The 21,372-nt window shown below is 53.8% G+C and overlaps 1 protein-coding gene across 2 annotated transcripts in view; it reads right to left on the reverse strand.

Moving 5' to 3' along the window:
* SCAP (SREBF chaperone) overlaps positions 1–21,372 on the reverse strand; it is a 69,622-nt gene that overhangs the window by 4,207 nt on the left and 44,043 nt on the right. The window contains exons 3-13 of one of the 2 annotated variants that reach the window (XM_073901088.1): positions 18,691–18,820; positions 9,059–9,216; positions 8,053–8,273; positions 7,781–7,886; positions 6,701–6,873; positions 6,185–6,311; positions 4,511–4,623; positions 3,444–3,538; positions 2,117–2,215; positions 1,751–1,969; positions 521–897 (exon numbers count right to left, since the gene is read on the reverse strand). In XM_073901088.1, coding sequence (XP_073757189.1) covers positions 521–897; positions 1,751–1,969; positions 2,117–2,215; positions 3,444–3,538; positions 4,511–4,623; positions 6,185–6,311; positions 6,701–6,873; positions 7,781–7,886; positions 8,053–8,273; positions 9,059–9,216; positions 18,691–18,820 — 1,818 coding nt within the window. Of the gene's footprint in view, positions 1–520; positions 898–1,750; positions 1,970–2,116; positions 2,216–3,443; positions 3,539–4,510; positions 4,624–6,184; positions 6,312–6,700; positions 6,874–7,780; positions 7,887–8,052; positions 8,274–9,058; positions 9,217–10,795; positions 10,971–18,690; positions 18,821–21,372 lie in introns of those variants that run through there. The other variant, XM_073901090.1, reaches the window with a different exon arrangement.

Raw genomic sequence — 21,372 nt, forward strand, 5'->3', positions numbered from 1 at the left:
GGGGGGGGGGGGGCGTGTCAGCGGGGTGCCTGCAGAAAGGCCCCTCCCCACTTCCCACGGGGACTGGCTCAACCTGCTCCACTCCAAGCCCACCCTCTGGGGACAGGCTTCCCAGCACTGGGGGCGGGGGGGGGGCGGGGTGCAGAGCCAAGTCCCTCCGGCCCGGCTGGGACACCCAGCCTTGCTCTGTGATGTGCACCCAGCGTCCGTGGAGCCACTACTGCATGTGGGCTGCTTCCGCCACCCATCCTGGCACAGAATGGGTGCCGGCCGGTGGGCTGATCTCCTTCGGGCTGAGGGGCTGGCAGCGACCTGTGACTTCCTAGGGCTGGGCCCAGGGCGACTGTCTTGGGCTGTGGCTGCCTGGAGCACTGGTTCCTACCTCACAACCCTATGGGTGTTTCTTTGAAAGGAAATGCAGAATTCAAAGCAATGGGTCTCCTGCCTGAGGGGGAAGGGATGCTCTGGGGATGAAGAGCTGACACCAAGCGGAAGGTGACAGCTGGCCCAGCCCACTCACCTCTTGGCCAGTGTGATGTTGTAGTAGCTGAAGAGCGTAGGCCAGTGGCGGAAGGAGAGCTTCCTCCAGAGTTCCTCATCCTCGGGCCCCCACGTTACCTCTGGGACAGGGCTGTCATGGGCGCCCTCTGCTGGGCTCCCAGGCTCAGGCGGCTCCCCAGGCAACGTCTGGTTCTCCGGTAACTTAGGGGCATCAGGTGGGAAGATGGAGAAGGCAGGGTCCGGGTGGCTGGCGGGCAGCACGCCACTAGGCACAGGCATGGGAGTCAGGGCACCCTCGCCCAGCGGGCTCTGTTCTGTCACCTGGGCAGCAAGGTAGGTGCGCAGCCCCGCTGGGTCTGTGTACACCAGGATGCCGATCCAGACGACGGTGCCGGCCTGCAGAGGGGCAGTGGGTGCTCAGTGGGGCCTCTGGGTGGCACTGACCCCCAGCAGCCTTGGCCCTCGTGCCGGAAGGAAGCAGCACGGGGACCTCAGGCCCGGGGGTGGGGAGAAGACACAGGCCCCAATCTGTCCTCCCTTCTGCCTTGCCAAGTCCTCCCATTACCACCTGGGCCAACTGCCATTGGAGGGACCTAGTTCTCTTTTCATGGTCATGGTTTGGGGTTCCCGGCCTAGAAATACAAAGCACGCATTTAGCACTTCCCCAATCCCCATCTATCAGCTAGGGCCAGAAAGCAGGCACCATTCCCATGGACGGCATGGCGAGAGGGACCAGCTAACTGACCTGCTCCAGAGTCAGACCTGCCCACGGGTCCCCCTCAGTCCTCAGGGGGCCTCAGTCTCGCTCCCTCTCCCTACAGCTCCATGGGGGTGCCACTGCTGGCCAGTAGCCAGCCCTGCTCCTCCCTTTCCGCCCGGCCCAGCAAGTGAGTGATTCGGCCAGCATTTTCTGACTCCTGCACACTGTGTGGCAGGGGAACCCTGGCTTGGGGAACCATGGTAGTTCCATCCTGGAGCACCCCATCAACCAGGCCCCTGTCCTGGGTCCCTCTAGGGAGATGATGACTCTTCTACCCAGTGCTCCCGGGGCTGCTTCTCCCAGGGACAGGCTTATCACCTCAGAAGCCACCAGGATCTGGGCAGGAGGGTATGGTAGGCAGCTTCCCAAAGCCAGGCTTCCTGGGGCCATGAGGGCCTGAGGAGCATCTCCCACCTCCAAGGCAAAGTGCAAAAGTCCAGAGAGAACGGAGTGCTGGCCCTCAGAGGGCAGGGCAGGGGTGGGAGGTACCATGATAAGGCGCTGTGCCAGGCGGGTGCGGGCCAGGAAGTAGATGACGCGCAGCCTCTTGGGGAGCCGCAGGTTTCGGAAGGAGGACGGTTGCAGTGTGATGGTGTGGGGTGTGGAGGGCCGCACAGCCAGCTGCCGCTCGAAGCGCGCTGGCCGCCCCACTGGTTTTGCTGGGGGCAGGCAGGCCTCTGAGGGCAGCCGCTTGTTCAGGTCCGCTAGCTGTGGGGGGGGGGGGGGGAGCAGTGGTCAGGGCTCGAGGCTGCTGTCCAGAGGCTGCCCACGACCGAGATCTGCACCGCTCTCACCCCGGGACACCGTGAGCCTGGCCAGGGAGGGAGGTAGGGGCAGGGTATAGCGCACTCCTACCTCCATTCGGCGAATGTCAATGGAAAGGACAGTGGTGAAAAACAGCATCTGAAGGAAGAAGTCTGACACCAGGCCCACAACAGCAAAAAGACAGAACTCCTGGAATCAGAGCAGATGAGGGACATGGTATCATGGCCCAGCACCTGAGAAGCAGCTCCCTGCCTGCAGGCACCTCAAAATCTGCAGGGCAGTGGCGGGCAGAGCCCAGCAGAGAGAAAGAGTTCTGAGTCTGAGAGCGACCAAGGTGGGGGGGGGGGGGGGGGGGGGCGCAGCTGCCCCCACCCTCCCCACCAGGGGGCAGCAGAGACTCCCCCACTCACCTTGATCCAGAGAAGGTGGAAGGGTGGGTGCTCTCCCTAAGCCTTCCAATCCGCCTAGAGAGGAGGGCCTGATCCCACCTGAAAAGCTCTGAGCCCCACAATCCCGGTCCCCTCAAAGCTCTCCCCCACTGATCCTTGGGCCCTGCTTAAGTCCTGTGACCAATGCCTGCTTAGAGCCCAGGACTGACCCAATGTCAGGACTCTCAGAAGGCTTCCTGGCCAGTGACTGCACAGAACCAAAGGAAGGAGAGAGGGCAGGAGGGAATTAATTTCTGCCCTGAAACTGAATATGGGTAGTGTCTCTGCTCCCCAAGCTCTACCAACAGATGGAATCTGCTCAGATTTCAGTTTTCCTTCCCTGCCCTTCACCACACCTTCCACTCACATCTGGGGAACGATGAAGGACCCAGCTCATGGTGGCACAGTGGTCATGGCAGCTCTACTGTCCCAAGATGGCACTGTGTCCTGCAGATGCCCTCTGGGTCACCCTATGTTCTCAGCTCACCCCCACAACTCAGTAGGCCTGCCAGCTCTAGGGGAAGGCAGGGGAGGGCAAGATGCATGGCTCCCTTCCTGCAACCCCTCAAGCAGTGGTCAGCAAGTCTGCGCTCTGACTCAGTGTGGGTCCCCTCTGCCTGCTTGTAGCCCCACAGCTGCATGGGGGCGCTTGGCCAAGACCAGGAGCCACTCGAGGCAGTGGACCTCCACTGGGGGGGGGGTACGTCTGGAGGCTGCAGATGTGGGTCAGGGCTAAGCCTAAGGAGGAAGGGACCAGTGCAGGGGCCCCACAGGGCTTGTGCCTGAGAAATGAGAAACAGGTCTGGCTGGAACTGGGTGAGAACTTCTGAACCAGGCCTGCCAGGAGCGCTCTGTGCACGGAACACCATCTTGGCAGCAGAGGTCCCAACGCAAGGGTGTCTGCATTCAAAGGGGTACACCCCACACACAGCGGGGGAGCTGAGCAGCTGGCTCCACACTCACCCAAGGGGCAGGCCTTGGGGCCTTACCTGGATGGCGGGCACCAGGGTGAAGTAACCAATGAGGATGATGCCCAGCTCCGTGGCCATGTTCTTCATGATGGACCAGCTCTCACTGCTTAGGCCTGCAGAGGACAAGAGGGCCATGGGGCCAGCACATGGGAAGGGTGCCCAGCCTTCTGAGGCAGCCATTCCACCACGGTGGCCCAGTGCTCAGGACTCTGCCAGTACCCAGGCTCCAGGTGCTGCCACCACTGCAGAGCTGTCACGGGGAAGGGGCTGGAGAGTACAACCACCGTCAGAGGAAGGGAGAAGCAGGGTGCTGAGATGAGCAAATCCAAGAGGAAAGCCGAGGGCCACCCACTCTGGCACGTTCGGTCTCCACGTACCGTTCGGCCTGGTCCACACGGGCCTGCCCACACATGGCAGAAGGCCCGAGCGATGCAAGTGCTAGCTGTGTTCCTCCTCCAGCCCGGCCCCCAGAGCAAGCCCCTGCCGGGTAAGGGGCCATGGCCCCTCGTGTTCTCGGAGCGCCCCATCTAGCACAGGGCCTGGCCTCTCACAGAAGCTCACAAAGGCTTGTCCAATGAGCGAACAGCCTGCCCTCGGCCCTGTTCCCACAGACTGGGGGTTAGGGGGAGGAAGTGCAGGAGTTCAGACTTCCAGGTCTAGGCTCTCTGCCCACTCTCCTCAGAATCCTGATCCCCAACTCCTGGCACTGAGGCAGGGGCCCTTTATGGCAGCTGTGGAGGTAGTGTCTCTGAAGGGACCAGCCGCAGGAGCCTGGGCCTGGTATGGGAGAGTGACGTGGGAAGAGAAAGCACCAGGTGCCGGTGTGGACAAAGGGCCACTGAACACGAGCCCTGTAGCAGAGTTCAGCTGTGTTCTTACTGACACATGAAACAGGACAAAGTCCAGTCCAGCAGTTCCGTGGTTCCTCCGGGCATGTGCTAACAAGCCCCCAGGGCCTGATGGTCCCCACCACATTACACGAGAGGTCAGAGCAAGGGCGATTTCTGGGGCCCCATCTCCTCCACAGCAGGAAGCCCAGCACAGAAGGCCCCCCTAGCGCGCCCCTCCACTGCCAGCCGCGTTACCTTGGGCGATGCGCAGCTTCACCTCGAGGTCCACTGGGGTCGAGACCACTGACTTGGTGAGCACCAACACGTTCTCTAACCCAATAACCACCACAAGGTAGGGGAAAATCTCGCTGGGGACAGAGAGGGAGAAGGTGAGGACAGTGCTGAGAAAGGCCCCCAACACATGCTGGTTCTCCACAGGGTTGGGCCCCAGGAAGACTGTGAGGTTTGCGGCCTCTAGTGGGAGGCTGCTGAGTGACTTCCAGAAGCACAGGGCAGAGCCCCAGCCTCCTCTGCCGCACCACACAGGGCCTCTGCCTGCACAGCTCCCAGCTTTCAGGCAGGCCTGGAAGCCCGGCCAGGTAGTCAGCAAGCATCCCAGCCTCCATGTACGCAGCACACAGTGGCTGCCGGAGCACACAGTGGCTGCCGGAGCACCGCTCTCCCTGCCCCTCCCACACTGGACTCTGCTGGACAGAGCAAGTGGCCGGGAGCCCTCAGCAGCACTGCAAGCCAAGCCATCGGGACTAAGTAGATGAGGGATGAGAGGAGCCTCTGCGGAGGCTGTGTGGAGAACTACTAGCTCTCCAGGGCCCACTGTGAGGCTCCCACTACCGGTGAGGAACTATGAGAGACAGGGCATACCAGCTGAGGTACACCTGCCGGGATCCCTGCTGTGGGGCAGTGGAACCCAGGGCTCTGAGGAGGGCACAACAGCTACGGGGGAGGGGGTGTCAGCCCCGTCAGGTTCAGGAAAGGAAGCAAGTGTTCCGTGAGCAAAGGAAGTAACAGAAGACACAGCATTGCTGCTCCCACAACCAGCCCAGCCAGCCCCGGTAGGGGATGGGCCAGGTGGTGAGCGACCACTAACGGCCAGGTGAAGGGCGCGGGGCGGGCGGGGGGGGGTGTCTAGCCAGAGCCGTGGAGACCGAAGACAAACATGGGACAGGGCTTCCAGCCCAAGAGTTGGAGAGAAATGTCAAGAGTAAGTACACATCAATGGAAAGGTGGCAAATTAGAGTGTGCTTGTGTCTTTTAAAAAACTCTGAAATGACCTATTTTATTAGTCATTTAAATGTTTTAGTAGTAAAAAAGGGAAGAAATGTACCTTTTTTTAAAAAAGATTTTATTTATTTATTTGACACAGAGAGAGAGAGCACAAGTAGGCAGAGTGGCAGGCAGAGGGAGAGGGAGAAGCAGGCTCTCCACTGAGCAGGGAGCCGGACATAGGGCTCGATCCCCGGACCCTGGGATCATGACCTGAGCCGAAGGCAGCTGCTCAACCGACTGAGCCACCCAGGCGCCCCGAAGTGTACCTCTCTTAACCTCCTACCCATCTGGGCCTTAAACCATCAAGGAGCAGTATGCATGTGTATATATGTATGAACACATAGGCACACCACACCCATATCCACTTACAGACACACACACACGAAGGACAAGGCCACACATGTGCAGAAACACACTTATATACACATACACACCCATACCTATATACGTGTTATATGTATATATAGATATCCTATACATACATGAGTATGAACGCAAGCCAGGTGAGTTAAAGGTAAAAAAATGTACCTCTTAAATGTCAAGAGAACAACGTGAAGATACAGGGTACCAGCAAGCAACCAGTCCCGGGCAAGCCCAGAGGCTCTCCGGTCTGAAGCTCAGTGGAGCCTGGTGGGGACCTACCCGCCGTTGAGGGTGGGTGTCAGGCCGAAGAGTGTGCAGAGCCCCACGGACATGAGCAGCGAGCTGAGCACTGTGACCACGGCAGCCAGAGCCAGCCCCCACTTGGACTTGACCATGTCGATCTTGCCTGGAGGGCAGAGAGGGCACATCAGGGCGGCATCTCCCCCAGACCCTGACACACCCTGGTCCTTTGGGGCTTATTTCCCAGGAGTACAGTGAGGAAGGGGTGGTCCCTGGTTTAACCCAAGAAAAGGACAGCCACGCAAACTTCCCAGTCTCAGAGAAATGGTGTGTCTTTTGGGGACCCTAACCTAAGAAGGGTCTTTTCCTGAGAAGCCAAAGAAGGCCTGGGCCCACCCAAGCCTGAGACTCTGCTGGAGGATGAAGCCCTGGCTTTTGTGACCGCTGGGCACGTCTGACATCTCTGCCCAAGCCACCTCCAGAGGCAGGGAGGCAGGTGGTCTGGAATGCCCATTTGGCTTGGAGAAAGCCCCAGCCTCTGTGCTGTGCACTTACGTGTGGAGAAGTAGATGTAGGCAAACAAGATGATGTAGGTGGTCACGAGGGGGATGAGTTCAGCGATGCCAATCTCCTCCTTGAAGTGCACGTGGACCAGGCTCTCCGCCCGCAGGCTGCAGTTGGGGCTGGGGTGCAAGAGCATCAGGCGGGCCCGCAGGCTGCCGAGGAACCTGCTCATGGAGTGGAGTGGGGTGGGGTGGATGAACTGTCCCTCTCGGGACAGGGGCAGAGACAATCCCTGGAAGGAAGGCCAGTCAGGGCTGCCCTCCTCCCCATGTTGGAGGGAGCTTTTCTGTGGTGTCTGAGCTTCCCTACAGTCTCCAAGGGGCTTTGGAAGAATGACGAAGTTGTCTCAGGAGCTCCCCCAGCCCCTTCCTCAACACCCCTTTCCTGACCCATCATAGTACTCTGAGTGCCCCAGGCCCAGACAGCCAATCGGAGGCATCTCCAGTGCTCTCTGCCTTGGTAGGGAGCTGCCTGCGGCACTTTGCTGGGAAGGCCTGAGGCCACGTTGGGCTCAGGAGTCACCAGCTGGGGACTCCTACCAGAGGCTCAAGAAAGATCAGCGGATGGGGCGCCTGGGTGGCTCAGTTGGTTAAGCGACTGCCTTCGGCTCAGGTCATGATCCTGGAGTCCCAGGATCGAGCCCCACATCAGGCTCCCTGCTCACCAGGGAGTCTGCTTCTCCCTCTGACCCTCCCCCCTCTCATATTCTCTCTCTCATTCTCTCTCTCTCAAATAAATAAAATCTTTAAAAAAAAAAAAAAAAAGAAAGATCAGCGGAAGCACCAGGACAATGAATTTGCCTCAGTCCCCTATTCTTTTTTTTTTTTTTTAATTCAATTATCCGACATATAGTTAGTCCCTCATTCTTAACTAGGCCAGGTCAGGTCTTCCCCGCTCAAATGTGAAAACACAGCATCCTTCAGTCTAAGGGAAATAAACATTTCAACTGGAGGCCTGAAAACTGCAAGTTCCTAGGGGGCATTCTGGCCCCCCTAAACCAGAACGGGGACTACTCAAAGCCTCATGCCCTTCTACAGCGCAGCCAGGAGCCCCAAGCACTGATGGCCTTACTTGGCATGGTAGCGCTGGAAGACCAGGGTGATGGTGTACGAGACCATCCTCTTCCTGGCATAGAGGCTCACCCCGCTGTACTTCCCAGGAACACCAAACAGCAAGTCTGCGGACAGAAACCAGCAAGTACTGACATAGGAAGACAGTCACTGTAGAGCCACCAAGGACACCCCCATCCCCCACCCTAAGAAACAAGGGGTAACCCCTGATCCGCCAGAGCACCCATCAAAGAGGACACGGTGACCAACCTAGGCAACCTGCCCCGGAGGTACCTTTGAGCGTGGCTGAGGTCTGCAGGGTTTTGGGCTCGTGCTGGTGGATAGTCCCGATGATGTCAGGATCAGCATGGAAGCGTTCCCGGTCATTCTGCCAGAAGTTCCCAGGGGACAGCAGCAGGCATCCATGCTCGGGAAGTAGGTTCCGGAGCTTCCTGAGGCCTGGCAGCAGGTCAGTCACCTGCAGGCACACCTCCTCCAGGCCCCTGGTCCCAGAACTGTGCAGGAGATAGCACAAGGCACCTGCTGTGTCCATGAGCACTCGGCAGGCGCACTGCACTTACGGGGAGAGCTTCTGTCATCAGGTTCCCGGACGCCTGCTATCTCAAAGAGCCTAAGGATCAGGACAGCAGGGGAAAGTTCTCCCAGGTGGTCAACAGCCAAACTATGTGGGTGATGGACCTTCACAGTACACGTGCGGCCCCGAGCCTGAGAAGTGCGTTCTGGGAGTGTGCACAACCTCTCGCCCACTAAGACACCTCAGCCAATTCAGTGGGCAGCTGAATTCAGTGGCAATTCAGTGGGCAGAAAATGAGGGGCTTCATTTCATTCACCAAAACGCATGTCAAAGCTCTCAGCTAACTAAAATCCCAGTGGGTGGAGCAGCCTGTGAAGCCAGCATACTCCGGGGGGCCGGGGGGCACCGGGCTGGGGCTTCAGAAGTGATCCCCAGATGGAGCGGGCTTCTCCTCAGCCTGACCACCGTCACACGTCCACACCTCCGAGCCGCCAGGCAGTAAGCCACCTGAGGGGCGAGCAAGCTCAGCACAGGGTCAGCGCAGAGGACACCTACTCTGTCTGAGACCTGAGGACGAAACCACCGGCTCCCTCTGAAGAGGTCCAGGGGAGCGTGGCCACAGTGGCCCCATAGGAGGCTGACGAAGGCAAAGCTAGCTCGCCCGCCACTCTTCTCGCGTGTTCAGTTTTGGCCGAGCTGGCTGGCTCAGGACTACCCTTTGGTACGGAACAGATTCAGGGAGGCTGGGGTCTCTGAGAGGGATACCTGTCTCTCAGCACGTGGTTCCGGACCTCTTCCACCAACTGGAATGCCCGGGACAGAGGAGAGCGGAACACATCCACTGCCAGCAGGTTCTTGTGCCAGGGAGACACTGAGGACTTCACAAATATCTGCTGGATGTAAGCCACAGGGGCGCCCACATACTGCAGAAGAAACAGGAGAGGGAGGGAAATGGGCCCACATTCAGTAGGGGTTTACTAAGCATCCCCGATGGGCAAAGTGTGTGGGGCCCAACGGACAGGCCTTCAAAAATGAAGATGTCCACGAGGGGCTTTTTACCATCTATGAACCATTTTCCTAAACGCTTCCCAATACACCAGCGATCGGCAGACTATGGCCACAGGCTCAGTCAAGCCCGGCACCTGCTTTTCTAAATACGGTTTTCCTGGAACACAGCTGTGCCCACTCCATTCCGTACCATCTCCAGCTGCTTTCATGCAACAGTGGCCGAGGTGAATGTTCACCACAGAGACCACGACCCACGAAGCCTAAAGCACTTACCATCCAGCCGTCTATGGAAGCGGTCTGCCGCCCTCACAGTGCACCCTAAGCTACCAACAGGGTGCGGCCTGCCTTAGGGATCCTGCCACTGCAGGTTAGTGGATTCTAAAGATCCAAAGACCCAATTTTAAATCCTGGCTCTCCAACTGTACGGCCTTGGGAACATGCTGGATTTCTCTGGATTTTGGTTTCCTCACCGTGAAAGGGGGGGTGACTGACATTCACCCTGCAGAATCGAGAAGATGAACACACACTCACAGCCCCCTCCCACCACACGGACCCACAGACACACATATGCATACAAACAGCACATGCAGAGATTAACTATTAATGGAAATATTAGCAATAAACAGTTGTGGCACATCTTTTCATTGCCCCCCCAACAGTCCTATGAGAAGGTGACTCCCCAGGCTTTCATGACTCGTGCAGGGGGATACAAGGACCCAAGCCTGTGTGTCCTCACTGAATGTCACACACATCTCTCACTAGAACCGGCCATCTGCCCTGGAAGGGCTAACAACAGGCACCTGAGCAAAGTATTCAGACATGTAAAAGGCATGTTGAATAACTCCCAGGGATGGAGAGGTCATGGAGCACCCCCAAAATGAGGTACTGGATTAGCCGTGGCAGGATTATGGCCCAGGGAGAAAGTGCGTGGAGCCGTGAGGTGGGGAAGGCCAGGCAGGAGGGGAGCAGGGAGGGCCTCTGAGAGCACATCCAGTCCAGAGGGCACAGGGAGTCCTGCCAGGTAATCCCAGAAATCACAGCTAGAACGAGGGGAGGCTGGGAGGATGCCTGACTGAGCAGTCTGGTTTCTCACCAGCTGAAAAGAACAGCCCCGGGAGTCTCTGAGAGGAAGGGCGACCACCAGACGAAAGCAGCGCTCTGGAAGCCTACTTTGGAGTTATGGCGTCAGCCAGCTGGAGGCCAGGCAAGACGGCCGGCAGCCGTGACGCACGGTGGTGCCGGCTGCAGGGAGCTGCAAGGGCTGTCTCCACGCCTGCGCCACAATCAGGGACTCCCAAGGGCAGGGGAGGACATGAAGGAAGGCCACTCAGCCACTTGATGATGCCCGGATAGGTTATTGCACAAGCGAGGGTCAGGATGCTGAACACGAACAGCAAGTTAAGGCCTCCTGAGCTTAAAGGAACAACCCAAGGCAACCACCTGTGCCTTTGTGAAGTTTACACTTACGAAAGGCTCTGGGGACAGAGGCCTCACCTGCTTTGTCATTTGCACTGAGCTGGCCTTGTTAGAAGCTGCCCAGAGGCACAGAAGGATGTGGATGGAGCCGGCTGCCGCAGGCTCTGACCTGAACAGCAGCTCATTGGCTCAACTCATCACACAGGCCTGCGTGGGGGATGAGCCGCTGCGTACAGCTCTACAAGGAGAGCCGTCCCGGGGCAATCATCCCCAAACCCTGTGAAAGATGGGGCGTGTCACCCAGGGGCAGCAGGGCATCGCGGAGCCTCCAGCCCCAGGTTCGTACCCACTGGCCACAAGGCTGTGTCGCACATGCCACCTCCTCTGCCCAGGGCCCTGCTCGGGCCCTCCACCTCCACCTCCACTCTCAGGCCCACCGAGCCTCTGCGACTGAACCCTTAGTGTCCAGGCGGGAAACTCCTTCTGGCTCCTGGGCCCTCCACTTCTTCTCCAGGCCCCTTCCCACCAGGCACCTTCTCCCCAGCCAGGACCACTCAGTCCACCATCTCAGCAAGTGCTAACGAACATGACTCAGAACCAGAGCCTTCTCCCTGGGCCCTAGGGACGGTTCTAGAAGTTCTGGGAGCACCTTGCTCCCCCAATTTTTAAAAGTTTCTGCCTAGAAGTGTGCATATTATGACCACCATCATTTTTAGGGGAGAGGATCCATGGCTTTCATCAGCTTTTCATAGCAGCATGTAACCCCTGCCCAGGCAGCTTGTTCTTGGCTGTCCTTCCACCAGCGCTGGGTAAACCCTTTACTCACCCGTTCGCACGCCCGGCCAGCATGGTAAGCCGCACCGGACGGGAACCGGGGAACAGTGATTCCTACTGCACAGCCCTGCTCCCTGGCCTTGGCAGGCCCTCCCTCTGCTGGAGGGCTCCTGATTCACTCTCCCTGATTTCCAAATGAACTTCCCAAGCAGCTATTCTATGTCTTTGCAACTCTTCCAAGGTCTTGGTCCACTCGTTTAACAGGATTGTAGCAAACTTGTCACCCAACACAGGCTCCCTTGACCCCCCTCTTCTGGGCATCAAAATTCCCTTTCCGCAGTTTAATCAACAGGTACGGGCCTGCCTCTTGTCATCCACTATATCTCAGTCTGGGCTCCCCCGGGGCAGACCCGAAGACAGGTGGTTTACTTGGGAGGCGCAGAAAGCAGAGAGAGGGGGAAAGGACAAGGAACAAGGGAGGGAAAGCAGACAACAAAGGGTGTTCCGGGCCAAGTGACCTCTGTGGGTAATGGGGTTTAGCTGAGTCATCCCACCTGAGGGATTAGAGAGCTCAGCTATCACATGCCCCGCCTGCGGCTGCTGCTTGGAGACTGCTCCTAGGAGACACCAACTCCCCAGCACCTCAGACCTTGCTGCACCTGAGATCCTCTGATACAGGAGATGCGGGGACTGGTAGCTGGCAAGCAGGCGGGCAGGCGCTGAAAGGGCAGCGGGGATGTGGCCAGGGCCCCACCACTCCCCGCGCTGGGCGCTATCACAATCCTACTATTATTAAGTGGGAGACACTCACAACACGGGGTATCCGAAGGCAGTGACTGCGGAAGCCTAAGGGCCCGTGGATCCAGATGCCCGCAGACAATGGGCACAGACTCCTCACTAGACAGAGACTGTGGCAGGCAGTCCTCTACCACGGCCCCAGTCTCCCCCACCCCCGGCGCTCATGCCCAAGTGAAATCCCCCGAGAGTGGGCTGTGCCTAGTGACTGGCTTCTGACAAACAAATGACAACAAAAGTAATGAGATGTCATTTCTGAGATCAGGTTACAAAAGATTATAACCCTTGGGGACGTAATGCTCAGTGAAATAAGCCAGTCACAAAAAAACAAGTACTGTACAGTTCTACTCCTGTGAGGTACCTAAAGTAGTAAATTTATAGACACAGGAAGAACGGTGGTTGCCAGGGCTGGAGGAAGAGGGGCGTTATTAATAGGTATAGGGTTTCTGTTTTACAAGATGAAAAGTTATAGAGATGGATGGTTGTACAACATGAATGTATTTAATATCAGTGAACTATATACCTAAAAAGGGTTTATATGGTAAATTTTATGTTGTATTTTCACACACACACACACACACACACACAGAGGCACGTAGGCTCGTGCATGCACGCAAGCGACTGGAAGGAAAAAAGACTATAATTCTTCCTCTGTCCCCTTCTTCTGGAACCACCACTCTGATGAAGTTAGCCATGTCGTGGACTTCTGTGGAAGGTCCACGAAGCAAGGAACTGAGGGGACCCTCAGCCAACACACGGTGAGGAGGGGAGCCCCTCAGCTCAACAGCCTGCAAGAAGCCCCTTGCTAGCTGGCCACTGAGTGAGCCTGGAAGCGGATTCTCCCCATTCGGGCTTGGAGATGAGTGCAGCCTTGGCTGATACCTTGAGTGCAGCCTTGGGAGAGACCCTGAGCTAGAGGACGCAGATAAGAAAACCAAGGCCCGTAGAGATAAAAGATGTGTCCAAGGACAGAGCTGACAGGCAGCTGAGCCAGGATTAAAGCCAGGGCCGCCCAATTCTCAAACCTGTTTTTTCTCAACAGCCAATGTGCCTGGGTGGTGGGGAACCATGCGAGTTCCTGTGGAGAACAGGAAACAGAGGGCAAGGCCCACCACGAGCAATGTAGGAGGGGGGCAGAGGTCCTAGGGATCCCTGGGGTCTTCGGCCACCAGCATTCACAGCATGAGGCGCTGACCAGGGCCCTTTGGAAACCCCGCATCCAGGCTCAGCCACCACCACAGACACTGCGATGCTGGCCCAGGAAGCCCAGCCAGCTCTGCAGCCGGCCAGGTAGGGCTTCATGTGAAGTTCAGGTTTCCTGGTGACCCCATCTAGGGGAGACAGGCCAGTGCAGGAGACCTCAGGCTTGTTTTGTTTTTGTTTTTATTTTTTATTTATTTTTAATTTTTATTTTTTTAAAGATCTATTTGACAGAGAGATAGAGCACAAGTAGAGCAGCAGGCAGAGGCAGAGGGAGAAGCAGACTCCCCACTGAGTGGGGAGCCCGATGCAGGACTCCATCCCAGAACCCTGGGATCATGACCTGAGCTGAAGGCAGACGCTTACGTGACTGAGCCACCCAGGTGCCCTGTTTTTGTTTTTTTTAAATACAGTCCTTCCTCTCCATTCAGATAGAGCAACCTAGAGTTCCCAGGAGTTTACCTTTACACTGACACACCCAGGGGCTCTCTGCAGAACCTGACAGAGGACGCCTGTTACTCAGCAATTCTGAAAACCAGGGCTCCCTGTCCTCCAGCCCTGGGCATGTAAGGGGGTGTGGTGGGCGGGGGGGGGAAGGGAAAGGCAGGCTCAGGGGACCCAGCTGGGTTCAACTTCTAGTGCCAGCCCCAGCTGTATGCCTTGGATAACGGTGTCTGCACTCTCTAAGCCCCAGGCCCTTACTAGGGAACAGGGATGGAATCCCAGACCTCACGCATCACAGTGAGGACTCAACAAAACAACAGATATAACCATCCAGCAAAGTGGCCAAAAACATGTCACTTATATGGAGTTACATTACCATGGCTTAAAACTATTAAAATTAGATTTGGCATCTCCTGAAGATCAATCCCTCCACTCCGTTCACACCCCCACCCTCCTCCTAAGCATGGTCACCTCCGTCTCCAAGTTTCTCCAAGTTCAATACAACTGATCTTCCTACTGCCACTTTCCTCATGTCCTTGCCTCTGGGGGACTGGCTTCCCACTGCGTATACAATCAAAGCTGAAACCCCATCTCAGATTCAACTTGGCCCCACCTACCTTATCACCTATCATGCACCAAGAAAAATGCCTCAATTTACATTCCTGGTCTGCTAAATAAGCTAGGCTGTTTCTCTGTTCAACAAGAAGCTTTTCCTCAGCACCTACTATGTTAAAATACCGGACTATACATGCTCGAATGGAACACAATTCCTACTGGGTGGAAATACAGAGCAGAGAGGGCGAGAGAGCTGGGGAAGTCCTCCTGGAGAGAGTGGTATCTGAGCTCAGGCTAAAGGACTGCAGGCCCGTGGTGCCCCGGAGGGCAATCCAAGCATATGAACTTTGGTCCTCCTCCAGAACTTCGGCCAGATCTGATCAATGACAGTGACAACAGTGACAGCCACAAACGTGTCAAATGCAAGCGATGGGCCTGGCACTAAGCCTTTGCATGCCTTTGTGTAATCCTCTGACGCTGTATGATATAGATATGATTATCATCCCCATTTTATGAATGAGGAAACATGAGCACGGAGGTGTGAAGTAACCTGCCCAAGGTCACCCGTGTGGGAAATGGAAAGCTTCTACCACTTCTGTTTTGTTCTTCTGTTCCTCTGGTAAAAACATCCCTATTTCCAGAAAGTGCCCCTCCCAACCTGACAAGGCCATTAGTTAGTGACTCCACTCTTAGAGAGCGTGGGCCTGACTCAAGAGCACCAGGACCCGGCAGAGTGGCTCAGAGACCTCTCTGCAGGACCCACAAAGGCAAGACTGCACAGCGCAGCTGACATCCCACTGTGGGGACACTAGAGCAAGGGGGCAGAAAAAGGGCTCTACAGAAAGCCATCTCCAGCATATGGAAAGACTGGCGATTCAATAAAAAGAAATCCGAATGACTTCATTCAAAATGGGCGAACACCTACCAAAGGAAGACATGCAAATACAATAAGCACTTGACATTAATCATCTGGGAAAGGCAAATGTAGACCACAATGAGATTTCTCTATGTATCCACTAGTAAGCCTTTTTTAAAAACTTGTACCAATAGCTTTACAGCATAAAGACTGAACTTTAATGTATGGAAATTTATAAAGTAACTCAAGAGGCTGACGTATGTGAAAAGAATGCCTTCCCCCTGCGGTCTTTCCCAAACCCACAATCCCAGTCTAATCTAGAGAAAAACCAAAACATCCCCCTGGAGGGCAGCTCTACAAAATACCTGGCCGCTACTCAAAACTGTCAAGCTCATCAAAGACAAGGAACGTCTGCAAAGCTGTTGTACCCAAGAGAGGCCACCAGGGAAGCGAAACGAGAGTGTAATGTGGTGCCCTAAATGGGATCCTGGGAGAGAAAAAGAACTTCAGGTAAAAACTAAGAAAATGTGGTTTCCTTAGTTTTCCTTAGTGACAGTTTCTCAGAATTTCCTTGTTTTTGATAACCTTGACAGTTTTAAGGAGTTGTGGTCAGGTATTGTATAAAAAGTCCCTCAATTGGGATTCATCTGATGTTCTTCCCATAATTAGGCTGGGATTATGGGTTTCTGGGAAGAAGACCAGAGGTAGAGTGTCTCACTTGTCATACATCAAGGGTATATACTATCAGTCTGATCTATCACTGCCGACATTGACCCTGACCGCCTTGCTGAGGAGGTATGTGTCTGGTTCTCCACTCTAAGGTGCTTTTTTTCTCCCCGTCTCCATACAGTGTTCTTTGGAAGGAAGTCACTATGCACAGTCCACGCTTAAGGAAGGGAAGTTATACTCCACCTCCTTGAGGGCAGAGTATTTACATAAATTATTTAGTATTTTTGCCCAGATTTGTCTAATTCCCCCCATTCACTTATCCAATCATATGAACTCAGAGATTTATTTTATACTTTGGGTTATAATCCAATACTACTTTGCTTTATTGCAAAATATATTTTATTTTCCAGCATTGGCCACTGGGAGCTCTTTCAGTTGGTTCCTGTATCCCTTTGACGTATATCATATTTATTTTAAACTGACATCTTTGTCTTCTCTTTCTAACCAGACTGATATCACCCTGGAAGCCGTGAGGCTCTATGTGTCCCCTAGATCATCACCCTGCCAGGCACACCACAGGCATGCAATAAACATATGCTGAATACTGGAAGGAATGGAGGGAGGAAGGAAGGATGTTCTGGTTCCTGGGTAGGCAGCAGGTGCTTGTACTGTGCTGCCCGGTGCCTGAGCCTCCTGATTCTCCTTTTGAAATGGTCCCTTCTTGTCCTCAGCCTCATGATGGAGACAACTAACAATGAAGCCAGTCAACAAAGTACCTGCCTTCACTACAGGATTTGGGATGGGGACAGGCAGGTAACCTCACTTAGAATCCACCTGGCACCTTCTCATCCTGCACCAGATTGGATATTGCAACAACATGGGGCTGAACCTGCTCGAGCTACTGTTACGTAGATCAAGAGTGGAGCTGACAGAGTAGAAAGGTGGGCTCCTTTTGAGGCCCAAGCCATACTATCCTTGAGTTCTAGGACTCCAAAAATTCCCTTTTTGCTTACTCTGGTTTGGGCTGAGTTTTTTGTTCCTTATAACTAAAGCAGTCCTTACCACTCCTGTTTTGCTGGCCTGAATTTTTAGCATGGATTATCCGTGGAGGTAAGGAAACTGACCAGTGACCTGCATAGCACCAGGTCACTGCGCCGAGGCCTTCAAGGCGGGGGCCAGGGCGGGGGGATTCCAACGAGGAAGAGAGAAAACAGACAATCCTCTGTTGAGCCCTAAAGTTATTTGTAAACCTGCTTACTATCATCATCCCAGACCAAAGAAGGGCACTATGGAAGTTAAAGAGCTCACAAACACGTCACCCCCTCCCCCAAAAGCTGTATCATTAAACGTCTCTCCTGTACCGTCAGGCCCACCGAACTCCTGGAGTCGCGAAACATCCACAAACACAGACCACCCTGTTGTGACCAGGAGCCCTCAGTACCACCCTGCGGTACAACTGCATCAGAGGTTAATGAAGGTAAAAGGTCTGAACCGAGAAGGTCCCATGCGGAGCCAATGGTCAAGCTGGGACATGAAGTCACAGAGCTGGTTTCTGCCAGCAACAGACATGCTCGCTCTGACCTTCATGGACAGAGTCCTAGGAAGACGGATTCACATACAGCTTAACACACACCCAGTTGGCCAGGTGGGTCTCTACTGAGGACCAGCAGGGCTAAATTTGTAACAGAAGACCTGACAGCTACATTACCCGCAAAGGGAACGGAGGAGCGTACTGCCACCGTCGGAGGGGAGGCGGGAGCGCAAGAGCTCTGCTCTCTGAGCTTTGGCTCTCCTCCTGAACAACACAGCCCAGCACAAATCACGGGACCAAAGCACAACGTGCGAAGGAAGGACACCTTATCCGCTACGTGGCAGGTAAAAGCTTTAGAGATGGGCTAATGGAGCTCGTAAGATTTCCGAATAACAAGTCCAGCATCACAGTGAGTTCCTCCACCTGAGACCCTCGACTGGAGCGACTGTTATTTCCTAGTGGCCATCAGTGCTCAGCTCAGAGACAGTCAATTGAGGACGGTATGGTCCAGGAGCAGCAGGGGTCAGGAGTCCTGGGGTTCTGATGCAGTGCTGACCCCATGTAAACTAAATAACAGAGGCTCCTCATCACTCTGGGCCCCACTTCCTTAACTGTAAAAGGGATTAAAAACACACAAAACACAAAAACTCAACTCTTTCTACCAAACTGCATTGTGAGGAGAAAATCGGACCTAACCAATCTGAAAAAATGAGGTGCACACTGCATACATAAGATGGTGTCAAGACTCTGATGACGGAACATTCTCTAGGGATGCTGCTCCCTGGTTCTCATGACCGCTTGGGGCAAGGAGGAGATGGCCTGTCTGCCAGAGCACTGCTGGGCCCGGGACATGGTGTGTGAGCAGGCCAGCTAGGAAGCCAGACGCACCTGGCCACAGTGACGACAACCACAGACCCCAGACCGCTATTGTAGGACAGTCGCACTTTTGTGTCACTTGGGGTTTCCTTTCTAAAAAGGTTATTCATTAACTGTGTGACTAAGTATCTGTGGTGCCTCCGAAAAGCCAGTCAAGGACATGTATTCACCAATCAGAAGCTGGCCACCCTCACTCTCACTCCCAGAACCCCTGCCTTGGCCAATCTCCACCCAACCCTCGGGGCTCTCCCCGGCCACACGCTGAGCACCTACCCACTCTGGCCGCTCACTGGGCTCCCCTGGTTTGCGGTCAGAGGCCACAGGCGGGGGCGAGTAGTCCTTCACGGGAGTGGTGAACTCCACCGGTCCTGTCCCCGGCAGGGGCAGTTTCAGCAGTGGGCAGCTGGGATGAACAAGAAGGAGAGAAGGGTTAGGACGCGGCAGGAGACCGTCCGCACCAGGACGAGTGACGCGGGGGCCGCTGCAGGTGCCCTGCGCTCTCCCTGCCGGCACCGTGTGTGTAAAATACCGGGATCACAGAACTGCAGGGCGATGAAGACACTCAGAAGCCTCCGAGATCACAAGTTTTCAAGCTCATGTGTAGTCACAGAAGGCTTATAACCAAGTCCAATTCATAAAACAGACTGAATATTTTTGGAGGCGTAATAAAGACGCTAAAAAAAAAAAACCTTGTCAAATAAATGTAAGGCAACAATAAGAAATTGGGGGGGAAAATCTATAAAAATCCCGAAGGATCTCAATGCATATTGCGGGCAATCGCTCCAAAAAATCACCGAGGGTGTGGTTGACACTCAGACCCACCGTTCACATCGGAAAACCTTGGTCTTCCATCAAAAAGCTGGCAAACCGATGTGCATTTTGTTTCACATCTTTTAAACAAACCTTCTGTTTTTAATTGAGAATTTTTATAGAATACGATGCACAAATCTCAGATAGTTCAATGAATTTTTACATACGCACACACCTGTGCAATCACTACCTACATCAAGCTATAGGACATTTCCAGAACCTCAGAAGGCAGCCTTCTGCCCCTGCCCAGTGAAGAGCATCCCCAGACTACTATCAGGGCGCGCCTGGGTGGCTCAGTCAGTCAAGCATCTAACTCTTGGTCTCAGCTCAGGTCTTGATCTCAAGGTCGTGAGTTCAAGCCCCGCACTGGGCTCTGCACTGGGTTCCACAGTGGGTGTGGAGCCTACTTAAAACAAACAAACAGGGGCGCCCGGGTGGCTCAGTCGTTAAGCGTCTGCCTTCGGCTCAGGTCATGATCCCAGGGTCCTGGGATTGAGCCCCGCATCGGGCTCCCTGCTCCACGGGAAGCCTGCTTCTCCCTCTCCCATTCTCCCTGCTTGTGTTCCCTCTCTCGCTGTGTCTCTCTCTGTCAAACAAATAAAATATTTTTTAAATAAATAAATAAATAAATAAATAAATAAATAAGAACTTCTATCACCATAAATGAGTTTTGCCTTTTTAATGGCTTATAAATGAAATCACCCATTCCACGTGTGTACTCTCTTATGAGTGGCTACTTTCCCTTAAATTTTACCTGCTAGATTCATCCATACCGGTGCACACAGCAGATCACCCTTTCCCGCAGGTATGTGCCAGCCCACTGATTTACACCTCAGTGAATGTTTCCATTTCACTGTCAAGGAACCTGTGGCTGGTTTCCAGTTTCAGTTATTAAGAATAAAGCCATTACCGTCATTTTTATATATGGCTTTTGGTAGCCATAAGCATTCATTTCTGTTGGCTGTGCTCCTAGAAGACAATTTCTGGGGGTTAGAGTGTACATGTTCAGCTTTGCATGTAATACCGATTTTCCAAAGTAGTTGTACATATGTATGTTCCCACCAGTGGTGTGACAGGAGTTCCAACTGCACCAGAGCCTTGCCACCTCTAGCCATTGTCAGGTCAATTAACCGTAACCATGTCGAGGAGGCAGCAAGTGGGGTCTCTCTGTGGTTTCGATGTGCAACAGTGTTGAAAATTCTTTTGCATGCTTGTTGGCCATTTGGACACATCCTCTTTTGTGAAGTCCTTCTTCAACTCTTTTGATTATCTTTTTCTCATTGATTTATAGCTCTTTATATATTCTAGCTATGAGTATGGAGTCCTCTTCATCGCTACACGTTTCCCTCCTAGCCCTACTTTCACAGCACCCCACCAGACTTGGTGTACCATGTTGTCTTCATTCTCATCTAAAGGTATTTCCTAATTTCCCTTCTGATTAGTTGACTCACTGGTTGTTTTAGGATGTCCTGTTTAACTTCCACTTATTTGTGGATTTTCCAGTTTTCCTTCTAGTATTTTTAGTTTCATTCCACTGTGATTGGAAAAGACACTCTATATGATTTCAGTCTTCTTTCATTTTTTAAGACTTGTTTAATATGACCTAACATATGGTCTATCCTGGAGAATGTTCCATGGGCACTTGAGCGGAACATCAATCCTGCTGTTGCTGGGTGTTCTCTACACGTCTGTTAGGTCTGGCTGGCAGACACTGTTGCTCAAGTGCCCCCATACTTATCACCTTGTCTGGTTCTTATATCCAGTACTGAAAGTACAGGATTCAAATGTCAACTATAACTGTGGGTTTCTCAATTTCACATTTCAATTCTGTCCATTTTCGATTCATATATTTTGGGGCTCTGTTGTTAGGTATGTGTGTGTGTGTGTGTGTGTGTGTGTGTGTTTATAACTGGTGTGCACTCTTGCTGTATTAAGGCATTTATCAATATATAATGTCCTTCTTTGTCTCATAACCTTTTAAATGGTATCTGATAATTATATAGCCACTCTAGGTCTCTTTCTGTTACTTTTTGGCATGGAATATATTTTTCCATCCTCTTATTTTCAGCTTCTTTGTGTTCTTATATCTGATGTGTAGTGTGTATCTGAAGTAGACAGCATATAGATGCATTGTTTTTAAATCTA

Source organism: Callorhinus ursinus, unplaced genomic scaffold (genome assembly GCF_003265705.2).
Source record: "Callorhinus ursinus isolate GAN/ISIS: 27379988/994484 unplaced genomic scaffold, GSC_fseal_2.0 scaffold15, whole genome shotgun sequence".
Classification (NCBI taxonomy): Eukaryota; Metazoa; Chordata; class Mammalia; order Carnivora; family Otariidae; genus Callorhinus; species Callorhinus ursinus.